Consider the following 13,128-nt stretch of genomic DNA (forward strand, 5'->3'; position numbering starts at 1 on the left):
CAGAACACTGGAGTTCCATTACAGTCAAAGACTCGGTTGTTCCGTGTACATGATGCACAATTTGACATGATCTTGATATGAATCATGCTATTCAGATATGTGAGTGAGAGAGTTTAGTTTTACGCCAAACTCCGCAATATTCCAGCTATATGGTGGTCGTCTGTAAATAATCGAGGTTGGACCAGACAATCTACTGATCAACAGCATGAGCATCGATCTGCGCAGTGGGGAACCTATGACATGTGTCAACCACGTCAGCGAGTCTGACCACCCAATCCCTTTTTTCGCCTCTTATGACAAGCATAGGTTGCTGAAGGCCTATTCTACCCCGGACCCTCACGGGTCAGTTCAGAAATGTACAGTTTGTCGTGATACAGCAGGTATACTTCAACTGCGATAAAAACACTCTCGCTTCAGACAGAATTGCTTCTCAGTGACTGCGTGAGTGAGAATGATTTTACATAGACTTGCACAAGGTAAACATAAATAGTTTAATGGGAATTCCTAAAAAAATGATAAGTGTCAGCTTATTTAGACTTGTCTATTAGAAGGATAGAATTGCAAGGGCTCAGCATCCATTACAGCCTTGGAGCAGGACTAGGTTTTTCATCAAGCAGTATCACCAGAAATGGGTATTACACATTGTACCCATTAGGGGAATCAAACCCAGGTCTTCATGTGACCAGTAAATATACTTGAACCACTCGGCTACACATACCCCACCACCTTCCATGTCAAAGAGGATAACATCTCATTTCCTGGGTTAATACGAGGAATATGGCATAAAAGACAAATACATGACGTCATTGTATTGGTGTTTATTGTTTATGCTGTGTTGGAATATGTACACTGTGTATACATTACCTGTATACCACATACACACATGGACCTGTATACAAAACAATATTGGCACTCGTCTCTTGACTCGGAGTCATTTGGTTCTGTTCGTTTGTTATTGCACTCAGCAATATTCCAGCTAGGCAGCAGTGGTTTGTAAATAATTGAGTCTGGGCCTGACAATCCAGTGACCAATAGCATGATTATCAATCCATGCAATTGGTCAATGATACTGACCACATAATCCTGTTAATCGCCTGTTACAACAACCAGACGCAGACTTTTGATGTCATGACTTTTTAGTTGAAAGCCGCTTTGAACATATTTTAGTTATATAATGGCAAGTCTTGAACAAACTTAGGTAAGAAATTGTTGGTGACACATATTTTACAGACAATAGACATGCTATGAGGTATCGAGTGGAAGAATTCTCATAATACTATACTGTCATCTTTAGGAGAAAATTTCCATGAACTTGACATGAGCAACACTGAATACAAACAATTGTGGATATCAGGAGGTATTATGGGCAATCATTTCATATCTAAAGGCCGTCGACAAGGCTGAGCCAAATTCATATTACACATTTAGTGAATGAGGGTAGTTTACGCAACATTTCCACTATTCCAGAAGTAGCAGGGGTGGGGGCACACCAGAAATGGACTTCACACATTGTACCCATTTGGGTAATTGATGTGACGAGCAAACTCTTTAACCACTCCGCTACCAGTGTTCTTCTTGAGATACCATGTATATTTTTGGTTCTGCTTTTCACTGCCGCCCTCAAGAACCCTGAACAAGAACTTCCTGAAATGGCACCAAGTGTTGATCTCAATGAAACTTGATCTCATTGGTCCAAATTGATGATGCATGAGTATAAAAATATATATAGATCTCACATATTTACAAAAAGCGAGATATATAATATACAAAAATATAATGTTTCAATGGTTTCAGACATATTCACAATTGTCTCTGGTGAGTATTCTGACTTGTCGAAATTGACAACCTCCCAAATCCTCCCACCTCAGGCCAGGCTGGTATATTTACTTGGTTTACAGATCTGGGCCCTTATTCTTGAAACATTCGTAGCCCTAAGAATTCTTAAATTTGGTTGTAGCCAATGTGTTAATAATTCGGATGAGGAACTCAGTAGGGCTACGAACATTTTGAGAATAACTAGCCTGCTTGTCAAATGTGGGTTTGTGGCTAAAGGAACATGGCTCTTTCACGACCAAATCACTAACGTCATCAGTATCTTTATGTATTGAAAGAGAAATACAGAGAATTTTTGGAAAATGAAAAGTGTTTCAAATGACGAGCTCCTGCACACATTCTTCTCACAACTTTTGTGCAATATTCCACCAACATCATGGAGGAAAGTACCCAAAATGCGTTTCACGCATTTTGACCATGTGGTCTTCGGCATGAAGAGTGAATGCTTTAACCACAAGACTACCCCTCTGCCCCGATTTGCATTTGATGATTACTTCATTGGTGGCAAGACATCTGAGGGTTGAAGTCTTATTGCCCTTATACAGATTGTATGGGTAGACCCACATTATAAATCTGAAGCAAGTACTTGTTTACAGCACTTATAGAAATATTCCAGCAATAACATAGCAGGGTACACCAGAAATTAGATTCAGATATTGCACCTTTGTGGAGAGTTGAACTCGGAGCTTCAGTATGTCGACTGAACACATTAACGACCAACTACTGATCAATAAACCAAGTAACTATAAATTTATCACCTGAGGTAAGGAAGCATCTAATTACACAGGCATGAAACCTTTTGTCGCATTTTTCCATTTCTCTAACAATTCATATGTACAACTGTATAGCACTTCCTGGTTTTGGTAGCAGACTACTGCCATTTTTTTTCATGTCCTTCAAATAAAGCAGACAGTCACATTCACAGGCTCTCAATTCAGTGTACCACTGGAGCTGAGAGTAGTTTCACAATAACAGAGTCCCACGTCTGCCTTCTTAGAAGGACTGGTGTTCCAGTAGAACAGGGAGCAGTGTCACATTCACTGGGTCTAATTCTGCCTTCAGTTTCTGTGTTCCATAGCTCAGCATGGTCTGGTATTTACAGAATCCCAATTCTGCTTTCTTTTGGATTGGTGTTCCAGCTTAACAGAGAGTAAATTCAGAATCATGGCCCAATTCTGCCTTCTTCATGTTTTACTGAGTCTCCATGTAGAACTTACTTGTCACAGTTATTATGTAAATTGTAAGCTATGGTTAATGAAAACAATGAGCAACAGATTGACGCCACATCACTTGTTCCTGTCTTACATACTTTCCTGATCAACATGCAACAAGCAATCACTCTGAAATTCCATGTGCTGAAGTTGAAACATATATCAAACATATTGTTTTAGAAAATAACATTTTTTAAAACAGAAAGGCAAGAAATTGGTCCATGCTTCTTTACAGTTGCTTTGATTCACAATCTCCATGACAAATGTATACTGCAGACAGACTATTTCAAAGGGACTGCTCCTGAGGTGTGTTCACAGAAACTTCAATGCAAGTCTGAGTGCAAGTTAGTCAAATGAAAGTATCAATTCACTGCTTAAGAACAACATTCATATATGACGAGTTAAATCCGGTCACAAGACACCACACTGAAGTCAGATTCATTCTGAGAAGCCAAGACATCACCAGCAGCACAAGTAATACAGGAGTTCTATACACGTGTCCCAATGATAATGCGTAATCTGGCAAAGCTCTGTGTTTGCTTAATGTGTAAAACTTATCCAATATCTGACGGTAGTCCACACTGACTTGCAATTATCCTGCCAAGAGGGTCTGTCAAAAAACAGTACATGTCACCTTCATATACACAATACTCAGGTCAAGGACACAGTATAACATTTGACAAGTTTCTGAGTTACCTCCAATAAGTCCAGTTTCTGAGTTATCTCCAATAAGTCAATCACAATCCTTGAACAATCTCAGTCTGAGCAAGGATCTATTTTCCTTGAAGCAACTGATGCAGCACATCATCAAACAGTCACAAAGATGCAGAATGATGCAATAGAATAAGACAATTGATGTATTATATGACTGTTTCCATGCAGTCTGAGTCACTGCTGTTGCCTTCGGTGGATGCAGTTGTAGCACCATACAGAGGAGCCTCACACCCTGAAACATCCTGCACTCCTGGGGCAAGGCTGCGTGAAGTAGGCCCTCGTACTGGCTGATCCTGAAATGCATCATATCCCTGCCTCCGGTGGCTGGTCTTGGCAACTCGTCCGTTCGGTGTCTCATCGATGTTCTGATACTCCATACCATTCCACCTCTGTCCCACACCGTTGATCCCTGGTCCGTTGTACGGGATACTGTCATGGAACACTGCATTTTCCTCCCAATTGTGATTCGAACAGACATTTTGAGATTCATGAGGTGAGACTTTTGATCGAGGAGGCTGTTGCGGTTTTCTGATTTGTTGGTAGAAGTCCACATCTTCTGATGTGGAGGTGCTGCTTGTGAGTGAATGCAGCGAGCTGTCCCGTGAGTGAGTGATCACATCTGTGTAGGATGGGGGAGGGGAGTAGGGAGGGGGGAAAAATGCAGACACGTTTGACACGTGGTTTGACTGCCCCTGCATGTTGAAATCGTTCATATTACCATCATAGGTGCGAGCAGAAACTTGCAACCGAGCTGAGGGGTCTGCAGTGCCACTCCATTTTTGAGCAGGTTTGGACTTTTTGCTTCTTGGTACAACATGAAATGCAGACCGCACATCACTCTGACCAGGGAGAGATGGGCGAGGTTGGCTTCCTGGCCAGTCTGGGCTGTGATTTCGGGCAGGCTTGGCTGGCTGGCGTTTTTTAACTGGCATTGCATAAATGGCACTGTCTGTTGATTCAGAATCAACATCCTGATTCCTCCATCCATTTTCCTGAACTGGCATAACTTGAGTTGAGTTAATTTGAGAGCTGGGATTATGCTGGATTGGATTATGCGATGGCTGTCTGCGTGATGTCTGTGGAGAATCAGATGCATCAACTGCATTCAGATAACTTTTTGGTCGGGATGGGGTCTGACTTCTGTCAAACAAGTGTCTGGGAATTGATGGATACAATGCCGGGAGTATATTGGTTATGTCCCTTGGTTCTCCGCCATTACCTTGTACACATACTGCGGGAACAGGCACTGAATGACCTTCACCTTGACCTCGATTACGTCTTTGAGCAGATCGTCGGTTTCCAGTATGATTTTCATAGATTTGCTCTGAGGCGCTACTGTCGTCTAAACAATCAGCCATGTCATCAATTTCCTCATAATAATTGGATCTAATTGGAGTTTTGTTTCCTTTCCTGGAATTTTGCGGGGGTGGAATGGTTTGAGATGAGTATCCCTGTCTTGGTGTTTTGGGCCGTGAGGCTGGCACGGTGTTGTGTCGTGATAAGTCCCTCTCTGCTGGAACCTTATTTCCATTACGCCCACTTTGAGCCTGTTCTTGTTTGAGCTGATTAATAAACTCTGTAGGATCAAACATATTTTCATAATTTGGCTGAGAGGGATCAATGTAAGAACTCCTGTTTTTAAAATGATATGGCTGGGGTGTGTGAGACCTGATCTGACGAACTTCCTGACTTTGACCCCGATTCTGACGATCATGATTTGGCTGGGGTGTGAGAGCTCGTCGTAACTGCTGACTCAGCTGTTGGGCACTTAGGGTTGACTGAGACTGGGCGTTCTCATTCTCCTGAAGATAACGCATCTGTAAGCTGAGGATCACCATCAGTTGATGGGTGTCTAAGTTGTGGAGTGTCACAGCTCGGCGACTCCTGCGACGATGTTCCTTCAACTTTCCCTGGGGTTCAGACTTGGTTGGAGCAGACACTGTGATTTTAGGAATACTCTTCTCGGGACCATCTGCAGACGTTGGGAATCTGGGCTGACTGAAACTTCGACTTCTCCGGATGATATGCGACTCTGGGATTCTTCCGTCATCACTGGATGGTAAGATGGGATGAAGCATGTGTTGATTTTCATTGTCACTGTCGGAGGATGGTGGTGTTGCACTGCTGTTGCTGACGGTGAAGATTTCCTCATACGTGTCATCCTGAAGTTTACAAAAGGTGTATTGTTATTCATTATTTGAAAACAAATTCCTCTCAAAACATGCTACTTTCATTGTAATCTATGGCAATACATAGAGGATACTAAATGACCTTCCATGTAATACCATTTTTATTAATTGAGTTAAAACTTTGGCATCAAACAACCACTTGTTTGATATCAAAATCATTAACTCGTTTAATAATATTGGTATTACATGGAAGCTAGTTTAGGTGTCTTTTCAGTACACCAACATTAACTCACAGAAACTCCCTAAAGTGTGATGTCACTCAGCTTTCCACAAGTCAAGCAAGGTCAAATACCACTGTGACAGGTATTAGTATTGTGACAACATAACTGGAAACCTATATGATGTCACACGTCTAGCGGTATTATACTCATGTAATTTTGTCATAAAAATGTTCCACTGCAGCATCTTTCTCGGGCATGTAATAGAGTATTGTATCGAAAAACAAGGCTCATGACATAACATTGATTAATAACTCCTGTAAAGCTATGTACACAATAAAACACTTTTCAAGTCATATTCATTGTGAACAGATCTTATTTGATTTTAATAACACACCCACAACATGTCCACCTACTTGTGCGTAATCTCAGTGTAATATTTCCATGTGTGGACCAGAGTCAATCATATTATGGAGCAATGAACGTACAATTACACAATAGTTGTCCATTCACCCATTAAGGACACTCACCTCAAACAGACCCATCCTAATTTTCTCCATGCGTAGAACCAGTAGAGCCAATATGGCCGCCCCCACGGTGAACAGGAAGCTGATGACGTACACTCCAATCAGCGCGTACAACATGTGCAGCATCACCTTCTGTATGCTATCACAGCTGTCCGTGTCAGTGAATACCACACTTGCAGGATCTACAACAGATACAAGAGCACATTAACAGGAAGCCTTCAGTAACTACAGTGAGCAGTTGAGCTACAACAACTGAGTTGTAGCAATATTCCAGCAGTGAATGTGTACAACGTACCATTTCATGAGGGAAAGGAGAAAAGGCATTCATACATTGTACCCATGTGGGAAATTGAACCCACGTCTTTGGCAGGACAAGCCAACATCTTAACCACAAGGCTACTTTACCATAGTTGATTTATAGAACACACTGGGGCAACAGATACTCAGTACTCCTTCAAAATTCTCAGTACACCTCTATTTGCATTATGAATTGTAAGTACACAAACACCCCTAGAAGATATCTGGAGACCTGCACATTGTCCATTAATATGTTGGATATTTACAGACATCCCCCATCCCAATACGTACCAGGATATCACTGTATAAAGCGATCTTACACTCTAGCTTCAGCACAGATAACATAACTGTGAGTCCCATGCAGATTATGAAAAACACAGATTAATTAAAATAGTGTGTTCTGTCATTTCATTGAGCCAAGCTTCTGAACAAATATGTTCCACGGCGTGGAATCATCCAACAGATGACATCCTTACCATGTCACCTTGCTGACGGGGTTAACCTCTTTGGTTAACGTTCGAATCCCAGGAACTCTGAAATTTTGTGGCCGCCACAAATACAAGTTCTGAAAGTTTTATCATGCTTTTAGCTATATTCCTGCAATATCAGGGCAGGAAACACCAAAAATGGGCCTCACACATTGTACCCATGTCAGGACATCAGGCTTGCGCTGTGATAAGCAAACAAGAAACAGTATGCAACCTCACTGCTCCATTGATGAAAGAAGTGAAAAGCAGGTAAACATGAAAGGTAATAGTGGTCACCATGTTCTTATTTCCCTATCTGCAGTGAAATCAAAATTATTTGTTTGACATGTACTTGTACAGGAAAGACTGCATTACCCTCTGGGGTGTAGGAGATCTCCAGCATGGAGCGTTTGTAGGGTGACTTGCAGCGACACTCCATCAGGAAGGGGAGGTACGAACAATCGGTCAGTTGCATGATGGGACGGATCACGTGGGTTCCTGTCAGGATGGCAGTTATCCCACACAGGAACGCTGTCACAGTACATGTGATCACACACAGGAACACCTGCAACACATACACCATGAATCAACAAGTGGTTTTATTTGTTGTTTTACACTGCACTCTGCAATATTCCAGCTATATGACTGCAGTCTGTCAATAATCAAGTCTAGATGAAACAATCCAGTGATCAAACGCATGAACATCAGTCTATGCAAAGTCAACCATTAGCTTCAAATAATGTCACAAATAGCTAGGGCTGTCTATCGATATAGATCAGAAAGACCATAAGTGTTAACTATAAATATCGGAATCATTACTTTGATCAAAAATGCCGAAAAAATCAGAAAGAAATGAATAGATTTCACATCATCTGTGAGTGGTGACGTGTTTTTGAATGAATTATTAACAAAACAGCATGCTGAACATAATTTTAGAAGAGTATGCAGAGATGCCAACCTTTACGATTTTATCATAGTCACTACGAATTTTAGCCTCAAACTATGCCAATACGACTGCACTAGAAATTCTAAGAAATTTGAAGAACAGTTGGACACATAGACAAAAACGCATTTTTGTCGATTAAATACATTATTGGACTTCACTTACATGCCATTCATGAAATTTGAACTGCAACATATGTCATATTTGGTACTTCACTTTCTTAGTAAAGTACAAATTCTAGTACTACTTTGGTTGAGTCCCATCTGGGATTCGAACCCGCACCCTCAGAGAAAGTGAAATCCCAAATATGACTTATGTTGCATTTGACCACTTTCTAAATGTAATCATGTTTGAACTGGAATCATTGCAAGTTACAAATGTAATTTTAGCAAAATTGTTGATCAGTAACCTGAAGTTGATTTCAGTACCTTTGCCATTTAATTGGCTTATTATGTATTGGCCAAAAATGACTGATTTAATCACATGACCGTTCCTTCAATTCAGTTATACGAAATCAGTATGTGAACTTAACACTTTGCACTTTACTAATTAGTGCCATATTATCTTTCTCAGAATCCATCATGATTTTAAGTAAACTGACTCCTAATTTTATGGTCAAACTACTACTTTTGTTCCTTGAAATTACTGTTCACAACACGTTGAGGTCAGTGATTGAAATAATTTTTCAACTCGGCCTGCCTACCCATCTTGAAAGTTGCCTGCCCACCTTTAAGTAACCTTTTTAAGTAAAACTCAGCCAGACAATCGGGCTGGTGGAGAGAATTTCCAGGCAGTCCGACTCAAAATTTACCAGCCCCAGGCAGTCGGGCAGGCAGTTATTTCCATCACTGGTTGAGGTTGGCACCTCTGAGTAAGTGAGTTTAGTTCTATGCTGCTTTTAGCAATATTCCAGCAATATCAATTAATTTATTAATGTCTTGGACCAAGTTAACACAAATTTAGAAGGCCTGCTTCATGCTAAGTTTTCACCAAAAAAATCCATCAGTGGAGCGGAGTCGGATTGACACAGACTGACCACACATCTTTTTAAGAATATATTTAACAAGTAACCATGTATATTGATTACATGGTCACAATCATTACAGTGCAATTGTAACAAGCTCCTTGTGCAATTTGGCCACACAAGAAATCAGCAATACTTATATGTTGTTGCAATAGTAGTATTGTTATTATTATTATTATTATTATTATTATTATTATTATTATACTAGACATTTGTATAGCGCCCGATGTCCAGCTGCCAGTTTAACTGCTCACTGGTGTTTTGTTTTTCTCCCAAGCATTGGATGTCCATCACAACGACACATTGTATTTTCAATCTCAACTTTGTGAGAATCATACAACACTTTGCAGCCTACTGGGCACACCGAGTTAATGTGGTACCCATTCACAGATGGGTCGACTGGGACACATAGTGACAGTACTTTGTCTGCATGTTGCTGTATCTGCCATCAGGTGTTTTCACATATTTGTTTGGCCACCATCTGGTCATCTACTAATGGATTCGTGGGTTGTTCTAAGTGCTTAGGGTTGTGTACTGCACACTAGGGGTTGTGACAACACTGAAAGAGTCTGCACACAAAGTTGACTCTAAAGTTTCTTACACATGGTCACAGGTGGGCTCGATCCCGGCTCGCTAGATTACTATCAAGGCGTCTTAGACAACTCGCCCACTGCGCACAGCAGTGTTAATTATGTATTAACAACTGCATCAGAAAGCCAGATTTATGCATGCCAATTTCTTTATTGTGTATAACACAATGTTTCCGAGAGTATCATCACCAGGTTCACAATCAGCAAGCATATGCTCCGAAATGTTGTGAGCAGTGTAGAGAGATGAGGATTGTAAAATCACATACTTTAACTTAGTGAGTGAGTGAGTGAGTGAGGTTAGTTTTACGCCACACTCAGCAATATTCCAGCTATCTGGCGGTGGTCTGTAAATAATTGAGTCTGGACCAGACAATCCAGTGATCAACAGCATAAACATCGATCTGCACAATTGGAAACCGATGGCATGTGTCAACCAAGTCAGTGAGCCTGACCACCCGATTCCATTAGTCGCCTCTTCGTCGCCTTTTGTGGCCAGCGTGGACTGTTGAAGGCCATTCTACCCCGGGACCTTCACGGGTCTACTTTAACTTAGGCTTACAACAGAACCCTTCATACAATGAAGTAAAAACCCTATACAACACCCCTCCCCACTACTCTACTCCTATCATTGCTAGTAACAATGAGCTTGCTGCTATCTTTGTCACAACAGTTAACAAGGTCCACACTGTGTAAGTGCTAAGTGAGAAGCAATATGTTGACGCTGCAGATACAAACAGCTCCCTTGGCTAAAACATTTCCCATGAAAAAGACAATGGGTCCAATGTGGAAAGAGTTGTATCCTTTAGGCCTCAAACAATCTGGGGTAATTGAAATAACAACCCCACTCTCATTTCCCACACCAGGAGAATTTCTGTCCTTTCCTAACATGGTTCAGCTCTTCTTGTTCACCATCTGGAAATATCCTACAACCCACACTGGCTCCTGATTGTCTCCCTTATCAGGACTTGAGAAAAGTTTGATTTTTAATACTTTCTTTGGAAATGTTATTTATTTATATATCTTTAACATTTTCAATTTATTTGTTTAGGTATTTTTGAGCCACATAAGATTTTATGAGGAAGGCAAAAGTTACTTGGATATGATGCCAGATGTATTTCGAGATTATCAGACAATGATACAAGTGATATAATATGTGTTATTATTACTTACAAGTGCAAACATATCATAGTTCATATGTTTTATATGATGCCCAATCACTTTGTCAAGGTGACGTGATGTCATAACAATGCTATGATGTCACATTTTTTCAGTGACATTGCTTTCTATATGTGGCAATGGCGATAGCCAGCCTGTGTTTGAAAGTAGATTAGGGTTTATTTTCCACAATTTGACAACTTCAGTAATACAGAGCTCCAAGTTGTGAGTGATTTGGTCGCATTTGCGAGTGAAAAAATAAAAATGCGGCTGAATATTTTAAAACACTTAGCCTTTGGCGACTGGACTATTCTAGTGATATTTTCTAAATTCCTCTGCCTTTTCAATTTCTCTTACTTTTTTTAACAAAATTTTAGGAACGTGTAAAACAAAACAGTTTGACGTACATTGACTTCCGCATGCGAAGCCATGGGAGGTAGTTCAACTAGTTTCGGTTATACAGTGCGTTGCACAGTGACGGGGTTCGGTCTATATATTGAATGCAAACAATGCTGTTTGCCGATCAGTCACTTGTACCATTGAAAATGAAAGATGGCGACTGAGCTGGTTGCAAACACAGCTGCAACTGCGAAAAAGCGAAGGATCACATCTTACTTTTCATCAAAACAGGATGTCATGAATGAAAGTACTACTGAAAATGAAGAGACTCCACAAGAGGGGAAGAAAATAAAGTTGAAACCGGAAACTAAACCTGTGTTTAAGGATTCGTGGTTGTCAGAATTTGACTGGTTCAGTTACGACAGTCAGACACAATGTATTGCACGTTTTGTAGGAAATCTGGTGTGGCACTCGCAGGGATTACTGATTTTGTAAAAGGCAGTCAGAAATTCAAACGTGAAAACATACATGCACACAGTATTTCACATAGGCAAAGAAAATGCGGAGACCATGTCAGTAAAAAGAGCACATCTCTCAGTCAGTCAAGAATTGCACAACAATTCCACACACAAGAAAGTAAGTCAGATTAAAAAAAAACATTGATGAACTTAAAATAAAATCCAATACTGCTTACTGTATTGGTAAAGAAGAAATGGCATTTACCAAGTTCAAGCCTTTATTGATGTTACAGAAAAAGAATGATTAAGTACAATGATTGACATACTCATTAATCACTAGCAAAGTTTGGATAGTGAAAAATAATTGTGGCTTGTAAAATTCAAAATTCACTTATTGAAAACCAAGTAAGTCAAAAATTGAACTTGGAGCCCTGTAATAAACAGAATATTATATTATATTATATTATTTTCTGGATTTTTACTCTGGTAATATCTTGGTTGTGGAAGCCAAAAGTGCATTCACACATTGTCTTCCATGAGATGATCATCACTATGATGATATGAGTGAGTTTAATTTTACTTCGCTTTCAGCAATATTCCAGCAATATCTCAATTGTGCACACTGTACCCATGTGGGGAATTAAATCTGGGTGTGAGTGAACACTTTTAGCCATTGGACTACTACACCACTCCACACACCATATGCACCCCACTCCATGTGACGACATGAAACATGAATATCGACATGTTCTCCTTGTAAATGTTTCCATTAGACATAAGTCTTATTGCATGTCAATTAATTCCGTCAAAATCTGTTAAACCTGCATCAGTTATTGAACATGTTACATTTTGGATTACACTTTCTTAAAAAAGTAGATTCTGGTACGTTTTTCGGTTGAGTTCCATCCGGGATTCAACCCTAAACCCTCAGAGTGAGAGACCCTATAGCCAGTTCACAAAGTCAGCTGCCTAACCTGCCACCGCTACTTTTAAAAGAAAGTGAAATCCCATTCATAACATATATTACATTTGACCTCTTTCTAAACAGCATTGTGTATTCATACCTATGTCAGCTTGATTTTTATTTACATACAGAAGCCAAGAAATCTATAATGATCACAAGCCACCAGAGTCTGATTGTCATATTTGGCTTGAAAAACTAACAAATCTGAATTGCACCTCTTCACCGAACAGCCTCATACTTCCCTCCACAGGCATTTCTG

At 40.2% G+C, this 13,128-nt stretch overlaps 1 protein-coding gene across 1 annotated transcript in view; it reads right to left on the reverse strand.

Moving 5' to 3' along the window:
- Positions 1-803: 803 nt before the first annotated feature.
- Positions 804-13,128, reverse strand: part of LOC137259237 (uncharacterized) — a 35,011-nt gene continuing 22,686 nt past the window's right edge. Inside the window, exons 3-5 of the mRNA XM_067796867.1 lie at positions 7,772-7,961; positions 6,636-6,814; positions 804-5,920 (exon numbers count right to left, since the gene is read on the reverse strand). Coding sequence (XP_067652968.1) covers positions 3,905-5,920; positions 6,636-6,814; positions 7,772-7,961 — 2,385 coding nt within the window. The 3' untranslated portion in view covers positions 804-3,904. The remainder of the gene's footprint in view (positions 5,921-6,635; positions 6,815-7,771; positions 7,962-13,128) is intronic.

This window comes from Haliotis asinina, chromosome 13 (genome assembly GCF_037392515.1).
Source record: "Haliotis asinina isolate JCU_RB_2024 chromosome 13, JCU_Hal_asi_v2, whole genome shotgun sequence".
Taxonomy (NCBI): Eukaryota; Metazoa; Mollusca; class Gastropoda; order Lepetellida; family Haliotidae; genus Haliotis; species Haliotis asinina.